Genomic DNA, 27,108 nt, shown 5'->3' on the forward strand with positions numbered 1-27,108 from the left:
TTGTAGGGGCCGACTGCCAAAAGAAAATGGTGAGCCCTTGCTCAGAAATTACTACAAATTGCAAGATGGCGGTGGCAGGACATGGCAGCAAGCGAGGGCCTTCTGAGTGGGGCTCTGGGTCACGCACGCAGCTCCTGCCCGCACTCTGCGGTCTGGGGAGCCCAAGGGCTGTCAGTTTCTACCTGATGCCTTTAACTTCTCTGTTTTCTCCTGCCTGTTTCCTCATTCGCAAAACATCGCGAACACCTACTTCACTGAGATGCATAGTGTAGTATTAAAAATACATGAAATGTGTTGAGGGAAATCCTTAGTGCACAGTAAGTGCTCAGTGAGCGAAAGCTATTTATTATTTGAATCTTTCTGTGGCTGTAATTTTCCCCCCTTCTTCCCCGATGGTTGAGCTGAAGACCAGGTATGGCTACTCTGGAATTCGGGTGACAGAGCTGGGTCATTGCCACAGAACTCACTGAGAAACAAAGGCACAGAGAACCCTTCGTGTGCCTCCTGATCAGTGAAGGCTTGAGTACAAAGGAAAAACATGGGCTGGGCCATCAGAGGAGGTAGGAAGTCGAGGATACCCGTGTGAAGATGTTGAGTACTATGGATGTTTACCAGGATGTTGGTACTGCAGGAGAAGCACTTAGAATTAACAGTAGCCCCCTTAAATGTGAGTGCTTTAGAAGTTACGAACGATCTTCCACTTCTGTCCCTTGGCCCTTGAACGACTTTGTGGAGTAAATAGGGCTGGGTCTTACTGGCCTTATTTTATGGGTTAAAAAAAATCTTATTTTGATTATAGTCATTGTTATCATTGGCTTCTATGTAAATCTATAAAATGTGGTATACAGTGGGAAGCATCTTCAGCTGTGTGGACAGATGGAGAGAAGCCGTTTACTGTGCAAGGATGGACCCAGTAGATATTGTCCTCCAAAGGCTACTGTGTGCATTCATTTTTCCGTGTGCCGAACGTTTGGCCTTCTGATTTGGAACAAGGGGCAACTGAGTGGGAAGGATGGCTTTTCTAAACTTTCCTACAGTAAGCATATTAGATATTGTGCAAATACACATCGGCTTCAAGACGACCATTGCCATCAATTTGGTCAATTTCATGGCATCAATTACTAAACCCACGCTTTGTTTTAGATACACCGAGATTCTCTAACCATCATTCTTTGGGGTCTTTCTTAACACTTAACAAACAGCAATGTGTGAGAAGCAGCCTTGCTGTCTAGAAATGTGTCTAGACTCTACTTGCTGACAAGTGGAAACTCATCGAGAAAAGTGCAGAATCCAGTCATCTTTGGAAGGATATGTCTCCTATTACCGGAGGGAGGGCATACGTGTGTGTGTATTGAGACCATAGTCCTGAGGCTTTTGGTACACACAGGTGTAGATATGGACCCTAGAAGTAGATCATGTTCTCTGTCCTCAGGGGCTCGTGGGAAGAACAAATGGACGTCACTGAATTTAGACACCTGCTAAGTATGCTTTGTAAGGACCGGGTCCCATGCAGTTGGTCTAGAAACCAGGGTCACTCTGAGGAGAGGGAAGAGAGGACATGGATGGAGATCCCACTGAGAGCCTGGACATTTTGAGAGCAGGCGAGCAGCTGTCACAGCCTGGTGGAGGGCCCGGGGGGAGAATGGGCCAGTTAGCCCTCGAGGCAGTATATTTCTCAAGGATCAGTTGATCACTGCGGAGATCGGAGGAGGGACATGGGCCAGTGGGCTATAGGTAGTCCTGGGAGCAGTAGGGGAAGTGGGCAGGCACGCTTGGGCCTCCGGGAGCTACAGGCTGCAAACCCAAAGCCGGTCTCCCTGAAAGTGGTCTCAACACCATTGGCCTTTCCAGGGAGAGCTCTCTCTGCGAGTGCCCAGCCAAATAGACCAGAAGGTTCATTGACACCCCCGTTTACCTATCAGTACCCCAGTCCTAAAGTGGAACGCTGGAAATCTGAACTGCTATTGGGTGTTTTTGAGCTGCTAAGCTTGCCTGGACTGTAGGAAACATGGGGGGCAAGAGGGAAACAAGGGGCCTTGTGTTCTCTGTCGGCAAGGTGAGGTGTTGTGCTGGAAGTCTGGGGGCACTCAGAGTGAGGTGCCTCTAACCAGCTTACAGTTTAGACACCCAAGGCCATTACCATGACAGCAGGTACTCTATGAGACGGCACATCAGAGATGATATGAAACTTATTTGGCACCCAAAAGGAATTAGGCTAAGAATCCAGAGGAAGTCAGATGAGATGGTGGCAAAAGGGAAGGGGGCAGCCAGCAAGAGAGGAAGTCCCAGAGTGAATTTGGGAGCATGGACCTCGGAGTTGTTCTGAATGCACATGTGGGCAGCTCTGGGCTTTCCAGCCCACGCTGGAATTTACATGGTCAACTAAGGACGCCCGACGGACCTCAGAGGGCCTTCCCTTCTGTCAGGTCTGCAGCGTGGGGGCTGTGCATGGACAGTGAGGGAGCAGGTAAGTTCAACGTCCCTGTTCATCGGGGGACTGATGGCTGGCCCTGCAGATGGCCAGCGCCCCAGGAAGGGTGGAGGCACAGTTCAGGTCTAATAGTATGATTGAGCTTAAAAAGGTTTTGATTTTTTTTTTTTTTTCCTTTGACTGATATCCTTTCCAGGTCCAAACTATCCGTGAGATGATGAGCTCAGGTTTTGATAAGTTTAGCTTTAGTAATGGACCAATTCTCAGGCATTGAGAATTTCCACTCTCTGGTCACGTCCATCGTTACAGATGGGGAATGACGTTAAGTTCAAATGCTGTATCTGGGCATTAGAGCCCTGTTCTTAAGCAGAAAGACGTTTCCCGCCAGTGATGCCATTTGATCTATGTTAACATGGTCAATGTCTTTGGATGCATGTGTAAAAAACACGGGCCTAGTAGCTAATACAGGATTGGAGAGAAAAGCGTAGTATAAGACAAATGAAAAACGGTTTAGTTCTTACATTCTCCTGAGCCAAAAAATGTGATGGAGATTTATTTATTTTTTTTTATATACCCTAACAGCTGCGGTTTCTCCCCGTTCTCTTGGACTTCCTTGCTCACCCTTGCACGGCAATCACATTGTGGGCTTTAGTATAGGACAGTGGTGAAAGGAGCCCTTAAAATAAACTCTTTTCTTAAGAGCTTTGTGTGTTCCTGCTTCACGAGGCTTCATAGACAGTGAGAAGTCAGGGTTTAAGGGACAGGAAAGTGGAGCCTTTCAGGGTTCCCGGTGTGCAATAAATGTGCTGGAATTTCAATGGATTCCAGAGGCATAACAATAATAGCATTAAGAACAGGCCAGGGCCTTTGATGCCATTGACAAAAAGAGGGAGAGTGTGGGCGAAGGGGCCCCTGGCATTTGTGTCCTGAGCTTTTAAACTTTTGACCTCCAACCTTTTGTGTCAAAAAGCTTTTTCCATATGGGTGTTAGCCCACTCAAGTATCCCGAATTCACTGAAGCGTCAACATCTTCTTGGCGGGAAAGGGCATTTGGAGTCTTGGAAAAGGTCCAGTGTGGGGACATTATTGCTGAACGCCCACCATTGTCTTCCCCAGGCTGGGGGGCAGCGGGGTGGGTATGGATGATGGCTTCGCATGCCCAGGGGAAGTGACTGGCCATGTGGCAGGCAGCAGGCAACCTCGCAGGGATGGATGGGGAGACAGAGCTCTGATGTGGCCCAGCATGTGCCGGGACCTCTTGGGACAGGCCCCATGCGTGTCCTGCAACACCGGCATGGGAAACTGGCCTGGTCCACTGCCGCCATACTGTGGCCTCAGTTTCCTTCCTAGTCTTCCCAACACCCTTCACCTCTACTGTAGTAAACATTTAGTGGGTCCCTACAAGGACAGGTGCACCTCTTCTGGGCCTGAGACAGAAAGTCGACAGTCCTGATCTGACAATGTGCCAAGACAGGGACGCTTGGCATGATTGCAGAACAGAGTAAGCACCCGTCTTCTTTATGGCTGTTCATCTCCCCCAGCTGGGCTTACAGCTTGGTCTTGAGTCATCTGATACTCGTCCGAGGGAGAGCGCTTGGGGAGGAACACCAGGGCCCTCTGACAGCCTCGAGTCTAGTGGTGGAAGTGAAGATGCGGGAGCACGTGGAGGTGCGGACCGCGTTGCACAGGTCGTCCATGATGCTCTCACACAGCCCAAATGATGGAGAAGGGAAGAAGGAGCAAGCGTTCCCTCTGGGTCCCTGGGAAAGCTTGACGGAACAGGTGGCATTTGCGTGAATCTCGAAGACAGAGGAAGAGTTGAGAAGGAGGGAGTTCATTCTCCACTGAGGGGACGACCCCAGAAACGATGAACGGCTGTGCACCGGAGGGCTGGTGTGGGGACGCGGCCTGGCGGTTGGGGGCCTTGGCTGTCCATCGGAGGTTGCGTTGGATCGGAAAGGTGGTCCTTCCACTGCAGGCTTGGGGAGCAGGGAGGGACGTGGCCTAAGTGACAAGAATACAAGTCTGGAGAATGCAGTTTAGATAAGAGATGATAGAAAGCTTAAACCCTGGGAGCCTCGGAAGAGCCTCGGAGGGCTGGCTTCGGAGTGTGGGAGACACTGGCTGTGCTGTGCCCTCCTGCATGTGCGGGCACGAGGGCCGCCACCGGTGCTCTCGTCTCAGTGAGCAGGTGTACTCGTCATGCCTGCTCCCAGGGTCATAGGGAGAGTTGAGGGAGGCCGTGAGTCCACAGTACCTGACGTGTATTAAAGTACTCCTACTCGTGACTGTTTCTATTATTATTAATTACTGATAATGAGATAAACCTAAAAAGACCTTTGGTTACTGAATGGGAACTGGAAATGGGGCGGACAGTGGAGTTTAAAGAGGGGAGAATGAAAAGTCTTTTTTTCTTTTTTTAAAGATTTTATTGGGGCGCCTGGGTGGCTCAGTGAGTTGAAGCCTCTACCTTCAGCTCAGGTCAGATCCCAGGGTCCTGGGACGGAGCCCTGCGTTGGGCTCTCTGCTCAGCAGGCGGCCTGCTTCCTCCTCTCTCTCTGCCTGCCTCTCTGCCTACTTGTGATTTCTGTCTGTCAAATAAATAAATAAAATCTTAAAAACAAACAAACAAACAAACAGATTTTATTTATCTATTTATTTGACAAAAAGAGACAGCGAGAGAGAGAACACAAGCAGGGAGAGTAGGAGAGGGAGAAGCTGGTTTCCCATGGAGCAGGGAGCTCAATTCGGGGCTCGATCTCAGGACCCTGGGATCATGACCTGGGCCAAAAGCACACGCTTAATGACTGAGCCACCCAGGCACCCCGAAAAGTCTCTCTTTTTAGTTGAAGATCGAATTACTTAAGAGAGTGAGAGCGTGACTGGGGAAGGGGCAAAGGAAGAGGGAGAATCCCACCCAGATTCCCCACTGAACGTGGAGCCTGGAGTGGGGGTCTGTCCCAGGACCCTGCGATTGTGACCCAGGCTGAAATCAACACCCAGACACTCAACTGACCAAGCCACCACGCGTCCCCCAAATCTACTCTTCCCTAGTCTCTTGTCTGGGATTAAGCTAAATGAATAGGTGCCTCATTTATTTCTCCTTGGTGCAGAGCTGGCCACCAGCACACCCTTGAGGTCACTGCTAGTTTTCCATGGCCATCAAAATATTTCTCCCGTGGACTTGGCTGAGTGGACTCACTATGTGCCGGGGGACTCCACAGACACAGCTGAGCTCCCCGAAGCTCCCAGTGTCAGCCCTGTCAGTCTCTGTCCACAGCGGGCTGGGGCTCCTCCTGCCTCCTGCTTCAGAAGTAGGACCGAGACTCCAGTGGGGCCTCTTGGTGACTAGAATCCTGCCACCTCCAGCCTGCTCTGCCCGCGCAATAGAGAGGGCACCATCTCGGGTCATAAGGCCTTAGTTTTCTGCAGCCCTGGGTAGATCACTTAATTTTCTGAGCAGATAGTGAAAGTTTCCATTCTTAACTCTCCAGATTGTCATGATAATAGGAAACAAAGAGAAACAAGACTTAGGGGGATAATAATAAAGCTTTGGAAATGATTCTTGGGGTTGCCAAGGGCATCCCATGAGGAAATGTGTATGAGTTTTATAAAATATAAAGCCTTGTATTCCTTGGCTATCACATTTTACTGCCAGCTCCTGCTAATTTTGCAACCTGAAAAAGTGCTGGGGAACTCTTTTTTGAGTAGATTTATGTTGGATAGGATACAACTTCTAGTATACGAAGCGAGCACCTGGGTACAACTTCTAGACATTACTTTTGTTGATTAATTTTTGGCTTACTAAGTAAACCAGGTAACTTCCAAAGCCGTTGTTGCCTCGAAGACCTCTGTAGTTAGATCCCAGATATCAAACACTTTTCCTGCAAACATTTCATCCTCCGCTTTCATTTTATCGGCCTTAAGAATCCTACTGCCTATTTTTGGAGCTGTGAATTTGACTTTTGAGTCGTGCTGTACCAAAAAGTGGTCATTGATATAAGGCTTTGTGATAAGTAATCAATTCCCATCTTTTAATTTACAAGCTTACTTATTGTCACTGGAAATACACCATTAGTATATTTCAAAGTGAATGAAATGTGGTGATTCCTTCTATGTTGTCATGTGATTTCCCCCACAGAATTCTGCAGTTTAGATAGAATGGTTGTGACCCTTCTCTCATTTCTCTGTGCTGCCTTCTCTTCTGTTTACTTTTTCTTGCCTATCCTGGCAGGAAAACTAGAAACAACAAAAACGTCACAGATGCGCGTGTATGGGATCATAGGCAAGATACATTCCAAAGACTGGAGGGAAGGAGTCCTTTGGTTGCCCATAGGTAGATGTGGTCTTTTCCACCATTGAGGATGTAGCAGATGAGATTTGTAGCTGAGAGAAGTGTGCAAAGGCTTGCTGATGAAGGAAGTTAGAAGGAACCAAAAAGGGGAGAGATCAGTTGTTTGTTTACTACCCATGACACATTCGAGGTGGTAAAGGCAGGGGCTAGTTGTCATTTTCTTGTTGAAATGCATAATTATGTTTGTTAAGGAACATGGGTCATAGTCTGACCAGACTGTAGTGCTGGGTTACATTTAGGTCTAAAATACTAATTAATATCATATGCCTATGTGCTTACATGGAAGAAATGATAGAAAGATAGCTGTTTGAGTAGTGGGGAATGCCCACAGAAATTTACACATAGGGGTTCCGGAATGTTGGATAGTTGCCAGAAATAAAATTGTCTGGGGTTTAGAAAGAGCATATTTTTTGTTGTTAATTAGCTCTCTGTGGGGGCACCTGGGTGCTCAGTGGGTTAAGAGTCTGCCTTTGGCTCAGGTCATGATCTCCAGGTCCTGGGATCAAACCCCACATCAGGCTCCCTGCTCAAGAGTCTGCTTGTCCCTTTCCCTCTACCCACCTGCCTCCCGCTTGTGCTCTCTCTCAAATAAATAAATAAAATCTTTAAAAAAAAGAATTCACTTTCTATGAAACTTTGTGTCTATTTTACTTAATTTATAAGGAAACTTAAATTTACAAGTGTTAAATGACTACTGCCAGTATTTGCTAAATTTATAGGCAACTTCATCTATCAACATGCCTATCTTAGAATCTGTTTAGGATGGATTTTGCTAAAGCCACAGGATAAGTATCCCTTTTCAGAATGATGATTAGTATGGACACTTCTCCAAAGATATTTTTCAGTGACACAGATTTGTATTAAATACTTCATACATTGTGCTATCACTCAAAAACTGTGTGGATAGGAAAGAAAAAAATCTGTGGGCGTTTTTTCTGAAAGGTAAGAATTTCAGAAAATTACTTTATTGTGGGCTCTAGGACATGCAGGGTTCATCAAATAGTTTTCTGTAAAAGGCCAGGCAGTAAATATGTCAGACTCTGTGGGCTGTGTGTTCTCGGTCATAACTAGTCACCTCTGTTGCTGTACTGTGGAAGCAGACATAAGCAGCTTGTAAGGAGAAGAGCACATATGTCTTTTAATAAAACTTTATTTACAAACAGTGGCCCCCGCAGGCAATAGTTCGCAGATCCCTCCCATAGCATATTTTTTCCAAGTAAGGCTCCTGCCATGGTAGAAAGTAACAAAATAGTTAATCTTTGTTTTTAAGAGCAAGACATCTATAGATTTTTAGAGTATATTAGAACCGGTTTCTAAAAACTTGCACCATGCTACAGAGGGTATTATAAATGTGACTAGCACTCTGATGATGTTTCCAGTTGTGTGCCACATGTGTGTGAGACCATGAAGAAGATACCTCATGCTCTGTGGGGTCCGCTGGATGTTTAAGTCAGTCCACTGGGTGATGTCTCCCTCAGGCCACTGAGCCCTGGCAAAGGTCCCGTGGGGACCGAAGTAAAGACTGGAGATGCCCAAGGTGGAAGAGGCAGAGATAAGAACCCGGTGACCCTCACCCTCTTCCTGAAGGGGGAAAGGGTCTCTCTCTCTCTCCCTTTCTCCAGTTTCAGACCTCTCATTCAGCAGTCTTGGTTTATCTGGGGGATTATCTTGGTTCTGGCACAGTGGCTGTTGGGCACATGGGATTTTAATAATTCTGCTGATGACAGGCGGTTGAGTGAATTTGTGACAGGAAAAATAATCTCTAGTTCTGGTCTCGAATAAGTTCTAAAGTGAGTGCACAGACGACTTCAGTATTTAAATAAGCCCAGAGAACCTGGGCAGTGGGCTCTCCGGGGCTCTGTACCTATGCGGTTTCCTGGGTATTTTTGGCCCCTCAGGTACCCTCTGTGAATTCTACCCCTTTAGGGCACGAAGTGAGCCAACTTTGATCTCTCTTTTTGAATCTGCAATGTTTATGTGGAAATTTCCTACCTTACAAGACAATTTTCCAGAGTGACATTGAAGGGATCTTCTAGCCCGAGGGTACCAAAATCATTTCTTGGGAGAAAGACACAACCCAACCTAAATCTGCAAGTGTCCTTCTCCGGCTACAGGTCTTGTGATCAACCCAGGCTGTTGGGAAGAGACCTAGAAATCAATGCCTCTCATTCCTAATGAGACGCTTCATGTGGAGACTGATGACAGCCAGCATGAAATCGAATACTGACAACTACACCCAGCGCAAATATTTTTACTATGCATTTCAATTTAAACACGTGTCAAGCCAATTACATATTTATGGGGTTAAAGACTGTTCCACGGAAGACTCGGATAATACGCCCTCCTCAAATCTCAGTTTCACATAAGAGGAATTTGGTCTAATAGTCAAGCCTCTTGCGAGTATGCAATAAATCATCTTTGCAACCATAAGCGTGTACAGTTGACTGCTTACCGGGGCCCCTCAGCCCCCCCCACCCCAACCTGGTAGAATTTTAATTCCCTCAGTAAAATTGATTCCCCCGGTTCTGCACATTATTCTCCCTGTCTTCCATTTAGCCCGTTAGTTTGCTGACAGTAGAGTACACAGCACTTAGCAGCTGGTTTGTGGACCCATCAGTCAGGAAATTGTATGATAAATAGGAGGTAGCCAGGTTTGGTGGCACTTCCTTCTGCTTCAGCAGTTTTCGCCTGGCTTCGGAAAAGCTATCATGTGGTGTTTTGTCAAGGGCCCGAGTGGGAGAGGCCTGCGGAGCGGGGATCTTACCGTGCAGCCCCTTGAATTATGACCCCCCGCCCCTGCCCCTGCTGCTCCCGTGTAATCACCTGCGAGCAGGATAATTCTGGTTGCTGCTGGCGACACGGGTCTGTTCCTTTCGCATGGGTTTTCTTGGATATCTTCTTGGGCCCATGATGGGATATGCTGTCGATCGTCCCCATACAAATGACAGGCCAAGGTGCAAAACGGAAGCACCCAGAGTTGGAGGATTTGGGAACTTTTCTCAGGTTTGAGAAATGTGTGAGGGTTCGTGCCACACGATGCCACAGATGGGATGGGACAGGACCATACGCCCCCCCTCCTTTACACTGTAACACTGAGCTCAGGCATGTCTCGAATTGGAGGAGGGGTGTTGCAGGGTGTTTGTTCTGGAAGGTACCTCCAGAGCCGTGGTCTCCACTGACCATGGGTGCACCAGGAATAGCTGTTTGCACAGATGCCGTGAGTCCAAGAGAACTTAATTTAGGCTACGTCAAGAGGGAAGCCAATAGAAACAGAAAAATGCTTAAATTAAGACTGGATGCATGTGTTCAGATCAGATCAGTCCCATTAATTATTTTAAAAAGATTTTATTTATTTATTTGACAGATAAAGACACAGCGAGAGAGGGAGCCCAATGCTGGGCTTGATCCCGGGGATCATGACCTGAGCCAAGGGAGATGCTTAACCGACAGAGTCACTTAGGCGCCCCTCAGTCCCATTAATTTTTGTTCTTTATTTACCCTAATTCCAGACTGCAGAATCCGCAGATTTCCTTAGGGCATAAATAAACACATACTCTCAGTCAGAATGAACTCTTAAGCTCACAGGACTCCAGACTCAACAGGGAAGAGGGACTACGAATGTCCCAATAATTGTGTCTTCCCTTTTCCTCTCAAATGGTTTTGCCGTGCTTGGTCATTTTCTCTTTCATTCTGAAAGGAGAAAGGGCGGGAATAAGAGTGAAATAAAATCTTGTTAAAATATCTTCTTGTTAAAAAATGAAAAGTCAGTGGTGCCATTTTTTTTAATGACTTTTTAAAAAAATATTATCATGATTTTTTCCATGTTTCAAGATTCATTGTCTATGCATGGTGGTGCCTTTTAAATGTCCGCAGCAACCCTCCAGGTTTTTTGGGGGAGGAGATTTTATGCTGCTTGGGTACACACTTGATTTGATAGAATCAACAGGTTGATATTTGTGTGCAGACAATTAGGACAACTTCATCATCAAAACTCAGATGGTAAGAAGGGGTGTTACTTCCTGGATGAAAGGAGACAGATCCTGAACAGGGAATAAATTCACACATTTTGAGCCCTGTGGATATGAAAAATGTGGATTTGTGCCTTGTCGTAATTCATCGTTGAACCCACATAGAGAAAATCTGATATGGTTGACACCCACTTACCTGGTGGAGAGAATTTAATCACACAGACCACAGCCAAGAGCCTAGAAGGGAAGATGTGAAAAGATCTTCCAACTCTGATGTACTTGTCACAACGTCCTTCAAAACGGTTCTGGAAAAGGTGTCAGAGAAACCCCTAGGTGGCAGGTCAGATTTATGAATGCTTCACTGAAACGCAATGCCGTAGCCTTATTTCTCTGATTTCCAAGAGCAGAGGACGGGAGCTAAGTTTGAAGTCCGCGGGAGGCAAGCATGTTGACCTGAGTGGCGACCACTGAAAGGACCACGCCCACTTCTGGGGGCGTCTTCCTCACCCTGGACTCAAACCCGATGCACTGAGTCCCAGTTCAAAGTTCGAAATCAGGAACTATTTTCTGAATGTGTGTCAGACTTACAAACTCGTGACAAAGATGACTCCATTCAATTGTAGGTTGTTTTAAGAGGGAAGAATAATCTTCATCGAAGATGGTTAAGTGAAATTGGACATTTTGGCTTCCCATGATGACTGATGCGAGGCTCCTGCACTGCATTTGACAGCAGGGCCCGATCAACTCTCAAACTTAGCACGCCAGCCATCAAGATTTGCATTTCGGATGAGTAACTCCAACTTTCTTTAATATTAAGTCCTAAGCAGTGCACTTAAAATAGAATTGAATTTTTGGTGTGTGGAATTTATACAGTATGCGGTGTGGCAAGGTGTGACATGTTTGGAAATCCCTTACCCGTTCAGTCTCCAGCATGGCTGTTCTTGGTGAACTCACAGTGACAGTAGCATGGCCCCACGATGATTCCTCACCTCCCTGTTGGCCACTCCCTCCCTCCTTTATCCTACAACAAGCCCTGGATAGTCAGGAAGCCTTTGCGTTAGAACATTCTTCTCCCAGTCCCAGGGGTTTTCCCAGAAAGGTTCCACATGCGGTGGGACCATAGCTTCGGGCAACACCTTGGTTCTGTCAACAGTGTGTCTGTAGTTTTTTGGTCTTATTTTATCTTTTTCTCCTCATAATCTTACTGGTTGCTTCTTAGAGGAAGGCAGCAAGGGCTAAGTTCAGACAAGGGAAGTAAGATTTCCCAGTTTTTTTTAAAAAAAGTGGTTGTGTTGACATTCTCAAAGATGCTTGCTGAAGAAAATTTAGGAGAAAGAGAAATGTATAGAGAGAAAGAGGAAAAATACCTGAATTCACACACACACACACACACACACCCCACTTAGACATGGCGCGGGGTGTGGGTCACACCTGGTCTGTGTTTGGAACAGCCCCTCACCCCCCACCTAGAGGTTCCTTGTCACTTCCTGCATACACAACTCAGAGCCTGTTCTCAGGTCTAGGCAAAACCTTCACACCTTCAGAAAATGCTGGAATTCCTCCTGAGGCCCCTTTGCTGTGCACATCAGTCCCTGGGACTGTTTTCAGGCAATAGCAGCAGGATGGCTTTGTGCACATGTGGAAGGTAATATTTGAAGAGAGACCTCAGTGTACGTGCTGAAACACAAGGACAATGGCCCTGGAGACACACCTTCGCTCTGTCACTTTGCTTCTTGAAAAACTTGTGGGGGGAGACTTAGGATCAGCCAAGCTTCTCATGATACAATAGGGCAAAATTCTCTTCAGTGTCTGCGGTCAATTACTATTTAGAAAATAAATAAATAAATAAATAAATAAACTGATGTTCGCATTTGTCAGAGACCATCTGCTTAAGGTATTATAATCACTGGGAGTCGAGGAGCTGGGCTTCAGGACCCAGGAAACACTAAAACCAGCCTGAGCCGGACAAGAAGGAGGGCGGTCTGGGTTCCAGGTGAATGTCAGGGCTGCCGGGCTTGCTTTGCTCCCAGCCTCCCCCTGTCAGTGTGAGAGGGTCCACAAACCTCTTCCAGCTGGGTTAGCCCATTTTTCTGGCCAACCTGTAGATTTCCTGCCCTCGTCCTGTGTCAGGACTGTGGAGGCCTGACCCAGGACAGGAAGGAGGGGAGTGTGTGTTTAAATGTTCAAATTGTGGTTGTGTGTGTGTGTGTGTGTGTGTGTGTGTGTGTGTACCATACACCTATATGGGAGTGCATACACATGTGTACATAGACTCATGGATTCCAGCAGGGACTTTTTAGAAAAGGCTCCTTCCTTTAGAAAGCATCATGGATACGAAAGAAACAAAATTCATATTTGTGTTACATCTTTGTCTTAATTTCACTAGACAGTACAATTACAAAAGGAACTATGTCTCTTGAAATCTGTTCCTTTTGCTTTCATGGCTCCATTCAGCCCTTCCTTCAGGGTGGGACATGCCTTATCCCCCTTGCTCGCTTTGCCATGTGGGTCGTCACTGCATTCCTTGCCGCCACGTCCTCAGGCACAGGTACGAGGTGCTTGGTCTTACTTCTGGGGTCCCCAGTGGCCTGCTAATGAACTTGGAAGAGTGCTCCCACAGATTCCTGAACATGGACACGGCGTACGTGGCAAAGGCAGTAGAGCGGTGCAGGGCCTGGGTTGGGATTCTGTTTCAGGGCATTCCTTTCATACATGCTGATTTTCTTTCTGTTTCAGACCCTTCTCATCTCTTTCCTGCGTTCCACCCTCCCGTACCGATCGACGCGAGGCATCACGAGGGCCGTTACCACTACGACCCGTCCCCGATTCCTCCACTACATGTGTAAGTAGTAAAGCCTTACCCTTTAACAAAGCAGAACAGAACACACGCTCTTCCTGTCTCACGACATTCCATTAACAGTGTGGCTCCTGGCTTTGAAGATGCTATAGGACTCTAAGATTTACTTTTGAAATACGGCAAGCCTGTCTGTTTCTGGGCTCACTGGAGCAGAGCCCCGTGGCTTCCCGAAGTTACGCCTATCTCCCTAGGTGGCTGGCACGTATCCGCTCCGTGTTTTGCTGACATGTGTTCTGTGGGCTGTAAATACAAAATTAAAAAATCAAGGTCTCGTGGAAAATTAGCCCTCACAATATGTAACTGGGGGAGATGGGGTCTGAGGGCCTCATGCCTTCATGACCAGTCGCCCGGAAGTCCTTCCTGCCCCAGCCATCACAGCGAATTGTCATGAAATTTTTATGGGGAATTTTCAGGGCCCCCGCAGTGTGTACAGCGAAAGGGACTTGACTGATGGAAATGTCTCCCAAACAGAATGGCACCCGTGATCGAGCGTGTGATTTACACAAAGATAAAGGGAGAGAGGGATGGTGGTCACGTACATTAGAAAAGAAAGCAGAGGGTTGTGCGGAAACGAATATCATCTCACCCAGGCTGGGGGTAAAAAGAGTAGTGGACTTCCACCCTAAAATGGCATTTTCTTGTCATCACGGCTGGAGAACCGTCTGGAACTGTGATTACCGGACCCAGCGTCTGGGAGGGGCCGCCCTTTCCTAACGGCCTTGATGTATACATGTAGTCAGATCTGGTAATCACCCTTCATTCTGAGACAGTGACGTTAGAGACGCACAAATAATACTTGAAGAATAATGCTGGTTATTTAGATGGTGGATTGCATCTCCATGGCCATTAGTTAAGCTGTGTAATTACGTATATGCCAAAGAAAAATGAAGTTGTTTTAAAACAAGTCCTCCTCTGTGAACAGAATTAATTGATATTAACAGCCATAACTACATGCCCAAGTACACATATAATATTTTACCAACAGTTTTTTGGATCTATCCCCCATTATTGAATTGTAATTTCAGAGCAGATTTGCCTGGAGGTAAGTCATAAATCTGTGTTGCAGACTTGCTTGAGCATTAAAGGAGAAGTGGGTATTTATAGAGAGACTACAGAAACTTGTGACTTAGTCTTTGACTTTTCACTGGAATCCAAGTAAGTGTTTACAGGGTTCCGAGGCCTGATAAAAATACACTCAGATGAAACCGTGAGGCCAATTAAAAGCCCCAATATAAAAAGGGAAGGACATTCCAAATTCAGGCAGAAACCCGCCATTGTAATTCGGCCTGTGGAGTGGAGGCTTTGCGGGACAGATGGGCCCACTAAGGTCCTCGACGAGCCTCTGCCCCATGGTACAGAGCCAGCAAGGGCCAGACCAGCCTTGGAGATGCACGTGGCTGATTCCTCCCAGTCGCCAGTCTCTGTGCTGTGGTAATTTAAATCAGATTTTCTGTGGAATTTCAGAATTCCTTACACTTTCAAAAATCTTATTATAGAGAAACTTCAAAAAAAAAAAAGGTGTTTATATAATGCAATGAACTTGTTCCTATGGGTTTATTATAGTTTGCCTTGTAATTAATTCAAATATGAATTTAACCAATAAAAATCCCAAGTCTTGGTTCTTGGGCAGAATATAATAATAGCAAGCCCTTGTCTAGCCACACATTGTATTCTGGGCCCTGACTGCTGCGCCTTCAAGCGCACAAGATAAGATAGGTCAACTTTGGAAATTCCTTGGGTTGGAGGTTGCATTTCAAGTGTGACTGCTGAGCTGGGATTTTTATAGGTTTTAGAACTTCCTGCTTTTCCAGCCACGTCTTTGGATACTTTCACAGAATTGACTAAATGGATCTCTAGCTGCCTAAACGGATAGTTAGCTAAATTCATAATTCAGGCTCACTGACCATCCTGAGGCCCTCAGGAGAGTCCTGGAGGCTTCTGGGACGGAGCATCATTGCCGCAGTCAGAGCGTAGTGAGAAGGTGGGTCTGTGGCCACCCAGGGCGGCTTGTCCTGGCAGGGTTCGGGGTGGGGACCCCAAGTCTGTGCGCTTGGCTCTGGGAGGCCAGGGCACATCTCTCCCGTGTGTCTTTATAACAGAACATTCTCTCCGTGATGCCCTCGGTGGCCCTCCCTTGCTGCATGGCCTCATCCTTAAGGCCTGAATCAGATGTTATCTGCGCTGCAGTCCCCGAGGCTTTTCCTCAGAACACCCGATGTGTGCTTCACTGTGGCGCCTGTCCCCTTTCCTGGTGGTTTATTGTCCACTGGTCACCGCCCCTGCTCATTTGGCGGGCAGTGTGCCCAGCCCTAGGCCTGGCACCTTGTAAAATGTTGTCCGTCTGGGACACGGGATGAGCAGGACAGCCCCAGACCCCCCATGCTTGCTTTACTTACACTCGCCTGTTCCGGGAAACATGGTAACATACCTTTGCGTGGGTCGGTTTCATCCCCTGCAAAGGTAGTTTTCTGCCTTCCCGGACTCCGAATTGCAGGAGGAGTTCAGTGAAGTCAGAGCACAGAGCTCTGAGCAAATGCTGGGAGTTAGCATTCAAGGCAACGGAAGCCTGGGAAACACTTACCTCGCTAGACCACGAACCCTTAGATGCCTGTGATCATTTTAAGAGCAGAGGGTCATCTGGGCAAGGTTGGCTTTGTTGCTGAAATCTAGACACCTTTGCTGAGGGATGAAGCGGTATCCTGGAAAAGTAAAAGGGCTTTAGGGTTAAGGTTTTGGAACTCAGGTTCCAAAATACTCATTCATTCTGTCATTGTCTCCTAAAAAATGAGATCAAGTGTGCTTACAGAGTTTGTAGAATAAACATTTTTAATTATACCAAGACAAAATTTGGGGATATTCTCATTATTTTGTACACATAATTGTCCTTCTGGTGCCAGCTTTTAAAAATGAAATTATAAGTCTCTTTTAAACAGGATTTGTGTTGATGATGGAAGTACCAGGAGATCTCTGTTTGGAGGGATGGCAGGCGCTGTGATAATTATGCTATCATATCCTATCATTAAAGATTCTATTGAAAGAGGTTTATAAATTGCTCCTCTTTTTAGATAAACCACCCTATATTAAGGCATCAACGATATGGTGCAGAATTAAATTAAAATCTCATAAAATGAAATATGTTCCGTATTAGCTGTTTGACACTTAATTTGCCTCTGAATGAGTAGAGGAAATCACAAATTAACCTGCCTTTGTTTTTTCAACCATGGCTTATTAGGTGTTAGAACAACTACAATTACAGCCTAATAATAACCACCGAGCCTTATAAATATGTACGGAAACGCGTCCGTTTGTGTTACAGAACCCAGCTTGTGAAAAGCAGTGCCTTTAGCTTACCCTGCCTCTCTCTGGGGGCGTTATCCCAGGGTCCACGGTCAGGCAGCGGAGACTGAGCACAGAAATTCACATTGTCTGAGTACTCCTGGAAATAATAGCAGAATTTCTCAGTATTTCCTGTCTTCGTCCAAAATCATGACTTTAGATTCACCGCCTTACAGGTGGGATGGAAGAATGTAAGCATCTTCTTTCCCTGAGTTGTCAGGGAAAGGTTGTCCTCGAAAATGTAGGATTCCTGCAATATATTCATTTAATTCAAGTAGTTTGGAAATGAAGAAACACTGGAGGTGGGAAATGTCCCCTTTTCTCCTGAAAGTTCCGCTCCACTGACTTCACCAGGACTTCTGCCCAAACGATAAATGAGAATGTGTTCTCATTCTTTTAGATCATATGGAAAAGGGCAGTGTTTTGGAAAAATATCAGTGAGAGCATTTTATGAAATGATTGAAATTTTTTCTGGAACAGTCACGACAGAAGCTGAATGTGTATCCGGAATGGAGTAGATTCTTCCTTCCTGGTCTTCTCCATATCCCATGCCTTGCGTGGTTCTCCTCAGGCCCGCAGCCCTGCACAATTCCAGGAGGCATCACTATGTTCTATGGGGTGCGCGATGCTCTTGAGGCTAAAAGTTACTGCTTGTTTTCAGATTTCGCATGGAAATTTAGACAACTGCCATATCACGCTCCCTTCCCTCAAAGAACAGTTATAGGGACTATGTCTGTCCTCATGAAGGAAGTATCTTCTTCCTGCATTCTTGAGTGTGGGTTTTTTTTTTTTTTTTAATTTTTAAGTGTCCAAAATTGTTGAACGATGCTCCTTTTTTAAAAACTGGACATAGAGTGTCCCTAGAAACCCAAATGATAAAACTTTACTTTTGGCATTTATTCTGGATTTTCTCTTGGAAGAAATGTCTATCTTGTACTTACAACTTTTGTGAGCCAGAGTTTTCTCACTTATGGGTCCCTATGAATCGAATTTCGGACCGTCCATTTGCTTCCTACTGAACTCCACAACTCATTTTCCAGAGCAGGAACCTTGGTTCCTAATCCGCTAGGATCGTTCCAGCCCCACAGACCTTCTTGCCTGCAGAGGCGAGAGCAGCCGGTGTCTAGAGCTGGGGGTGCGAATGGGGCTGTGCCCCTTCCCCATCCACTTCAATCACTGGTCCCAGAAAACCAGCTATACCTTTTCTCTCTTGGGGGATGTGAGAGCTCCTTTTCGGTCTTATTTATCAGCTCTTTATTCTCTTGCTTGAGTCAATGTGGCTCTTTCCGGGGCTGCCCGAGTCCCTGGAATGATTCCACCTAAGAAGAGGTGGTCTTTCTACTGAAAGTGGTCCACAGCCTGGCCCCCAGGGGGAGGACACTAGGCCCAGCAGGCACTCATGTTAGCAGCGAGGTCGAGGGCACTGGAAAGAAGGCTTTGTCCCAAGATTATGACAGCCTCTTAGGGGGGAAAGCAGGAAGATGAGTAGCAAGTATGGACATGAATAAATAAATTTTTTTCCAGGAAGAAAAGGCCCAAGAAAAGACATGTCATTACGGTAAAAGCTTAGACAAAGGAGGGCTAAGTAGCCGGCCAGTTCTGCTGTTCCATTTCCTTCCCTCGTTTCTTCCTTCTCTCCCTCCCCGAATTCAGCACCTTCAGTGCTGTACCAGGGACCGTACCTGTCTGGAGCTCATGTACGAATATTCAAAAGCACCCTCCAGTCTAGCTGCCTACTTAAAACTTTGTGACGGGCCCCGACACAGAATAGTGGTTTCGTTCTTTTCATTCCTTTCAGTAAAGTACAGACATTGAACAAAACCTTGTATTTGTATCTGGGGCCTACCCAGTTTGGACGATTTGAAGAGAACCATTTAAAATCAACAAAGGAAAGGCCCTTTTTCCCCTCAGTGCTCTACCATAACCCTTATTAGGACTGGTAAAGGGTAGTGACAGATCTCATCAAATGACTAGAGCTAATAGAGTCTAACAGTCCATGCCCCCTCTACTCTCTCCCACCACCAAAAAAAAAAAAAAGAAGAAGAATACAAAAGATGTGTAATTGCATTTTTTGAGTACAAAGACCATCTGTGTGGGTTTTTTTGCATTTGCTGGGCCAAATCCACACCTTACGCATAGTGGCTCCTTAATCAGTACGACTTTCAGGAATGATAAGGGGCTGTTTCTTTTAAGACCCTGTGTGATCACAGCCAACACCTGTCCTTTGTTTTTGTTTGTTTACTGCAGTCAGAGCCTGTCGCCTTTATGCCAACAAGTCTAGCACACTTAGAACTCAAAGTCAAAACCTGAGTAAGTTAATACGGTTATATTCTAGTACCTCTCACGATGTCGGATGCCCTGATATTTAATCAGTTACTGGTTGTAAAAGGCCAGAGTTACCTTCTATGACATTTATTACTGGTTCCCAGGCCCTTCCTGCAGAAATAAAGTTAATGAAATTAGCGATCTTCCGTGGAAACCCTAAAAAAAAGAGCAAAATTTCAAAACTAAGATTGGGGGGGAAAGACATGAATAGACAGCACAATGTGAGAAAATACACACTGACCACAGCTTTCCTGTGACATTTGTGAATATTTAACCATGGGCGAGACACAATTTTATTTTATTTTTTTAAGATTTTATTTATTTATTTGACAGACAGAGATCACAAGTAGGCAGAGAAGCAGGCAGAGAGAGAGGAGGGGAAGCAGGCTCCCCGCTGAGCAGAGAGCCCGATGTGGAGCTCGATCCCAGGACCCTGGGATCATGACCTGAGCGGAAGGCAGAGGCTTTAACCCACAGAGCCACCTAGGTGCCCACGAGGCACAATTTTGGAGACTTACGACATAATTATCTTGTGTTAAATTTAGAGAAGTGCTGAGACAGAGCTGTCATGACCCAGCCTCATTTTAAGATACGGAGGCCTCACGCACAGCATTTACGCAGCTTGGGAGTAAGCCATGCCCCCAGACAGTCCCTCCTTACACTTGACTTTTATCCTACGCTTGTGAAAATCAGCGCTGCACACTTTGCTGGCCTGCGCTTCCTGGGTGGCACAAACCATCACAACAACACCCGACAGGAAGTTCTCCGTGTCACCAGCTGTCCGTGTCTTCCGCAGATTTCTGAGGTGGGAAATATGGCAGCGTGAAGGGCCACGAAAAGCCTTCTGACAGGGCTGCCTGGCTGCTCATTATATTGAACCTCTGCCCTTGGCTCAGGTCATGATCTCAGGGTCCTGGGATCGATCCCCGCATCTGGCTCTCTGCTCAGCGGGGAGCCTGCCTCCCCACCCCCACCCGCCTGCCTCTCTGCCTATTTGTGATCTCTCTCTCCTTATCAAATAAATAAATAAAATATTAAAAAAAAAGAAAGAAAAGCCTTCTGACCTAATGAACCTATCAGTTGTCAGCAAAATGAGTGACACATCGGTGTTTGCTGCTGTTTAATCTGTGAGACCAAATGACTGGATGGTGTCCATATCAAGCCAGAGGGAGGAGGTTTCAACCTGGTACCTGTGGGGCAGTGCTTCACGGGTGCCTTTGAGAAGAAGGGATCAAAACATGGGTAACTAATAGTGATTACAGCGGTGAACTCCATTACACAAAAGCCACGTGTCTGCCCGGCACCTTCTTCCCTCAGAGCCCTGCCGCTCGCTCCCTCAGTACAAACACCTCCCAGCACTGACGTCTTCTTATCAGTGAGGTCATCTGTGAGGACTGTCGATGGAGTTTGACAAAATGCTGCCTGTGAACCTAGTAAACCCGTGGCCTGTTATTGCGAATAAAGTTTTATTGGAACACAATGACCGCCCCTTGTTTACTCTTGTCTCTGGCGGCGTTAGCAGTCCAGGGCCTGCTTGAGTTGGGTACCTGAGACAGACCGAATGTGGCCGCAAACTCTGAAAGATAGACTTTGCCAACCCTGACCTAAAATAACACCTTCTTTCCAGCCCTCTTCTTTGTCCCCTCTTTCCGCTTTAGTTTTCTTTCTTTTTTAATAAGTGAATGCCAGGCACCGTATTTCCAACTTTTAGACTTTCCTACTGCTAATCCCAACATTTTTCATTGCGTATCCTGTCCAGTTCAAAAAAAGAAAATAACTCTTACTGTTTGGTTATCATTTCTCATGCTTCACTGAAAAAATGTAAAGCCCGCCTAATTTTCAAGAACGTTAGGCCGCCTATAGCCACAGTTCCTTGTGCAAGTATGAAAACAGGTATGAGTTTCAGTTCCTCAACTACAAAAACTCTCACGGGCCGGCCGCTTAAATTCAGACCAACGGGGACACACTTTCCTTTGCATTAAGAAGTGAACACGACACCATGTCTACCCAAACGGCATCACTCTTATTTCTGTTTCGCAGGATTTCTAATAACTAGAATATTGAATTCGGTCATCGGCTGCGGAGAAAGCAGGCCCTAATTATCGTGCATATTCACGGAGTCTGAGCGGCAGCTTCTTGGATAAAATTCCTGTGTTCTTTGTGCTGTGCTCAGCAGTCAGGTCCGGGAGTGATATTGACTGGAGGCATTCACGGTCACTGAACCGGAAGCCGCCGGCTCTATAGAGCCTGCTGTCAAACCTGTTGCAGGGGCCTGGGGGGTACTGGACTGTAACAGACTTTTTTCTCTGAGTACAATGCTTCCACTCATGTTAAGCCCGGCTTCAAAGAAAACAGAAATTTACTGCCATGGTTTTATTTATTTTTCATCCTATGCGTTTGAGAACATTGAACTCTCACAGCATTTGTCCCAAAGGGAAGAAGACACTTTCTCGGGTGAGTCCCGTGGGAGGACGGCCACCCGATCGGAAGGGGCCTTCAGCCCTTCCTACAGGGTCCCCTCTCCTTCGCTTAGGTAACAGAACCCGCTTTTTCCGACTAAACAAAGACCTGCCATTTCCTATAGTAGCAAGGCACGCTGAGTTCATTTCAGACCTTTCCCCAGGGGAACAAAGGCCCATGACACAGGCATGCCTGTCATTCATTTCCTTTTGTTACTGCCGCACCCCCCGCCTCGTCCCTGCCCCCAGCGAAACTCATACATCAAAAACTAAAATGGTCGCAGACTTGTTTCCAGAAACCTGCTCCCTCGCTTTCTGAATCCGAAGTAACAAATTAGCCAGATTTTCACATCTTTGGTGACACAAGGGAACTGGGCACGCTGAAAGGAATTAGCAAGGACCCGGTGAGTTTGGAAGCTCGTCCTCTGAGTCCTAAAGGATCAGTGTCTGGGCAGCACGGTCATTAGATAACCGTATTGAGAAGAACTCTGAAAAGCAAAATCCTGACCATTTTTAGTCTCGGTGTTATCTTTGTGGAAAACACATCAGAATCCTAATGGGTACATTGCACTGCACGTGGGTAAAAATTAACAAGTTGGTCCCATGGCTTCTGAAGCCGTGTTTCCCTCCCCCTCTCACCTAGCTAAGCTGGCGACAGTTTAAGTCTGGTGTTGAGAATGCGTCACGGGCCGTGCTAGATCTCTTCTCCTCTGCACCTCTGCCTCTCCCCTCCTTTCTGTCTCTGACTTTCTCCACACACACAGAGGAAGAAAAGGATGTAGAGAAAAGGGTTAGAGGTGGCAGAAACTGCCTTTGAGATATAAGAGTGCATGGCCAGTAAAGAAAGAAAAATAAAGGTGTGTAGTCGAAACCCATAGATTCTCTGAAATCCAGTCGCTTAATATTCTGGATTATGTAGCTTCTCCCATGTTTATAAGTCATAGGTACTTGAAACTTTCATAGGTGGCTTCGGAGAGATTATAGATTCCTTAAAAAGTTCTTGGTTGGGACTGCTCAAAGGGAGTAGGACATTGAGTCCCCATTGGACGATCAAAACTAATAGCAAAATGCACTGTGTATGTGTATAGTGACAACTGAAGGAATTCTTTGAAAGGTTCACCTCTTGAGAACCCTGCAACATTAGTCACTAGTCTTACCTGTGAACTGTCCCTACGGAGCCCCATCCTCCCTGGGCCCCAGACTCTGTCACCCTCACACGGTCAGAGCTCTGAAGAATGCACATGAAGTGATCCCCAGTGCCTCACAAGTCTCCTGCCACCTGAGAATGAGTTGGGTCCTAACCAGAGAACCACTGGTCCTCTTCTCACTACATTCAAATAGGATCCAAATATTGCCAAGTTCATCAGCAATGAACAGCATCTCCATTATAGGGGGGCTAACAGGGGGGGAGGCTCTGGCAGTTAAGTGATCTGCCTCATTTGCAAAGCAAATTCGAGCAACCATGTTGCATGAATATGATTTACATGTTTAAGACAGAGTCCAAAGAAAGCATTCCGGGCTTACCAAAATGCTTCTCGCCTCTATTCAATGGCGTCTCTAACTCCCCCATAGAACAAAATTCCCATATTCCCAGCCTGCATTGTTTTCAACATAAACTGTGCACACCAGTGAAAGTTTTCAGACATAAACTCAAAATCATCAATCCATAACAAAGGTTATGGAAGTTCTAAATGGGGCTCTGGTTTTAAAAGTTTTCTCAGGTCACATTTGCCTGGAATGGAACAGATTGTTAGAATTACAGTTAGCCCTTGAACAATGTGGGGGTGAAGGGCACTGACCGCCCCCCCCCCAACTGCAATAGAAAATCTGTGTATAACCATTGGCTCCCTGAAAACCTAATCACTAACTGGCCAGCGGTTGACCAGAAGTCTTAAACAACAACGTCAATGGTTCACGCATATTTTTTATGTTTTATGGGTTATATACTGCATCCTCACAATAAAGTAAACTAGAGAAAAGAAAATATTACTAAAAAAAATAAAAAGAAAATGTTACTAAGAAAATCATAAGAGAAAAAAACATTTATGGTACTGTTTCCCCAGAAAAAATCTGGATAAGTGAACATTACATTTCAAACCTGGATTGCTCAAGTCATATATATTAGAATATATTATTTATGTTACATAATATGTTCCTTGGATTTATTTATTTGAAGTAAGGATTCTATGTATCTTCATTGTTTTCCCATACATAGCCTATATATTCTGTATTACGCACACACATGGAGCTCACTTCTGTCCATTTTCCCTGTGGTAGTTTCAGTTTGTCCTTGGGATTAGTTCACATGATCTTCGGTCTTAATGGAAGTCGTCAAGAAGGGAAAAGAAGGTCAGTCTGTAGTATTTTAATCTTGTTTTAATGATCAAAATCTGGTCACCTCAGACTTGGGATTTCAGGACACAGCGATACACGTCGTCACGGGTATTGTGAGAGGGACAGTCTGAGTCAGCGTTCCCGTGGAAATCGGGGAGGGTGAGGGCGAGGGCTGGAAGCAGGGGTCCGACTTCCTGTAAAAGGCAGCTCAAAGCCTGTGGAAGGCTTCTCTCCTGAGTCTGAGAGTCATCTGGCTGTGAATGTCCCCTGCTGTCCCTGCGATAGGATCTTCAATGTGGAGTCCTTGAGCGTGTCACAAGCCTGTCCTCATCCTCTAGAAGGTGGCTTGCAGGCCGTGTGGGTCAAGCTGGGCAGCTCACGCCCTGGCGAAGGACTTCCTATGATCTGAAGAACAGTCAGAAGATAGGTGGCATCATATGGAATTTGGGCTAATCTCCCCACCTTTGCCCATCTTTTGACCCAGGCAGACCTCGGACTTTTCGGTTATTTGGGTGATCGTTGTATGCTGCTTCTCTGTTTGTGGGGAGGAGGGAGGTATGTGGAAGCTGCATGGCAAAGCCTGAGAAGTGGAGTCTACCCCTTCCCCGCCAAGTATATCCGAAAGAAACATCCTTCTTGGTCTGTTTGCTTTGCAAGGGTGTTCTTTGATGGGGCCTTTGTCCGAGGTCCCCACTGAAAGCTCAGTGTACTCAAGCTTCAGAAAACGCTATTGGCCCTTCTTTGTTTTCTTTGTTGAACTGTTTATTTTGCTTTCTTCCCACGAGGTTCCCTGGCCTTGCTCTGACAACGCTTTTCTGCATGAATTACATTCCTCGGAGCCACAAGTCTCCAGATTCTTCCAGCCCATTTGATTCTGGCCTGTATGATTAGTCCATCAGTGCAACCTGCTGTGGGTCTCTGCCAAGCAGGGTGCTTACTAAGTGCCCCTCACAGGGAGACCTAAGTACACTGGGCGCCTCATTAGTGAGAGGGTGGCGTGTCACTCCAGGGTCTCAGCTTAGCCGCTGTTGAACCATCACTAGGTCTAAAATCACTCTCCTGGTCATTTGGCTTCCTTTCACTGCAAGGGAGGCTGTTGAAGGAGGTAGTTCAGGGCACTGCGTTCGTGCCCTCTTCAGTGACAGAAATTGCCCTGCATGGGGAGTGCCGGAGAGCTCCTTAAGGCCTTCTCAGTTAAATTTACATTTTGAAGGAATTTCATAATCATTTGCATAAAATGCATTTCCATCTGTGAAGATGTAATGAACAACAATAGTAAAAATTACTCAGATATCTTAATCTTGGCCATTATCTTTTCTTATATGCAATGTATGTCATTTTCTGAAGTATGGTTCATGACTGAGACAGACAAACAGTGAACAGACTTACGAATTACGCTTTTTTTAAACTTCTCTTAATAAAGATTAAACATTTGTTTAGTGAGTTATACCTCCATTACGGGTAATGCTGAAACACTGGGATACCACTCTTCAGTTCAGCTCCCTTAAAAACCAAATTCTAAGGGCAGCCGAGTGGCTCATTTGGTGAAGCATCTTCCTCTGGTTCAGGTCACAATCCTGGGGTCCTGGGATTGAGCCCCGTGTTGGCGTGGGGCTCTCTGCTCCTCGGGGAGTCTGTTTTTCCCTCTCCCCCTACCCCTTCCCTTACTGTGCCCTCTCTACCTCAAAAAAATACATAAATCTTAAAAATAATAATAATAAAATTACACCAGGGATCTGTTTGCCCATTGGGTGAACATGGGCTCTGTACGAATCCAGTCTTTCACTCATGAGTGTCTTGACTCTAACAGGCAGGTGGGGAATGCCGTCCCTAACGGGGAGCCTGCATTTCTCGATCACGTGTCTGGAAGTAGTACTGATGTGGAACTTCCCAAACGGAGACCCAAGAATTGGTCAGAAATGACTGAACCTAAACAATCTGTGATGAAAACTGTATGCATTATCAATACCTCTTCATACAGAAGCTCTTCCTTCATGAACTGGAGAGGACCCCCAGACAGCTGGGCCAAGGTGTGGTTCTGGTTCCTTGAGATCCGCTTCTTTCTTTGCAGGGCCTGGTTTGAACTGAGCTGTTGGTGTCTGGTCTTCGGGAGCCCTGGAATGGCCGTAAACTGTGGGCCACAGACTTTCTGTAAAGGGTGCTCACCAGCCTTCTCTCTCTCTCTCTTTTTTATAATACTTTACTTACTTATCTGACAGAGAGAGAGCACAGGCAGAGGGAGAAGCAGGCAGAGAGAGAGGGAGAGACAGGCTCCCTGCTGAGTGGAGCCCAATGTAAGGCTCGATCCCAGGACCCGGGGATCATGACCTGACTCGAAGGCAGATGCTTAACCCACTGAGCCACCCAGGCACCCTTGCCTTCTCTTTGGCAAAGACACGGCTTCACTCTGTGGAATCAAGGTTCTTCCTCAGACAGGGGGGATTTGTCAGGAAGGTGAGGGTTAGCCCTCTTTGGGCTAGAAGAGGCACTTTCTCCTTGGAGTGGGCTCTCAAAACAGGTTCCCCAGGGAGCTGAAACACAGCTGCCATAATACTTCCTGTGCGACACAATTAAAACTCTCACAAGCGGGACCGGATTGCAGTTTTGCTCAAGAATCCTCTCTGAGCACAGCCCAGTATAATGTTAGCTGCATTAGCTCATGATAATGCTGTTTTCTTGGGTTTCAAAGCGCAATTTCAGGAAATTCGAGCAGAACTCCGTTGGTATATGGCTTCTGGTGAACCTCTTCTTAAAACCAGTTTATAAGTTCTTTTCAAAAATCCACGTAGTCCTCAGTTAAGTTCCATTCTCTGCTCTGCCTCAAATTGGATCGTGGAACTGGATCGTGGAACACTTTCCCTGACCCCTCTGGGCTTCTTTGTCTTCATCTATGAAATAATGAATGTTGGAATGAATGATCTGCTTCCTTCTTAACATCCCGTAGTTATGGGCAAGTTAGGTTGTTTCATTGTTTTCTTCTTGCGTGTGGGCACTTAGAATAGGAACAGAAAATGAAAACTCTTTGACCCTAACGTGTAAATGCC

General features: G+C 46.2%; 1 protein-coding gene across 4 annotated transcripts in view; it reads left to right on the forward strand.

Annotated features, from left to right (window-relative positions):
- Positions 1–27,108, forward strand: part of GLI3 (GLI family zinc finger 3) — a 263,559-nt gene that overhangs the window by 137,190 nt on the left and 99,261 nt on the right. For all 4 annotated transcript variants that reach the window (XM_032305776.1, XM_032305777.1, XM_032305778.1 and 1 more), the window contains one exon: positions 13,490–13,595. In XM_032305776.1, coding sequence (XP_032161667.1) covers positions 13,490–13,595 — 106 coding nt within the window. The remainder of the gene's footprint in view (positions 1–13,489; positions 13,596–27,108) is intronic.

This window comes from Mustela erminea, chromosome 11 (assembly GCF_009829155.1).
Source record: "Mustela erminea isolate mMusErm1 chromosome 11, mMusErm1.Pri, whole genome shotgun sequence".
NCBI classification, from domain to species: domain Eukaryota; kingdom Metazoa; phylum Chordata; class Mammalia; order Carnivora; family Mustelidae; genus Mustela; species Mustela erminea.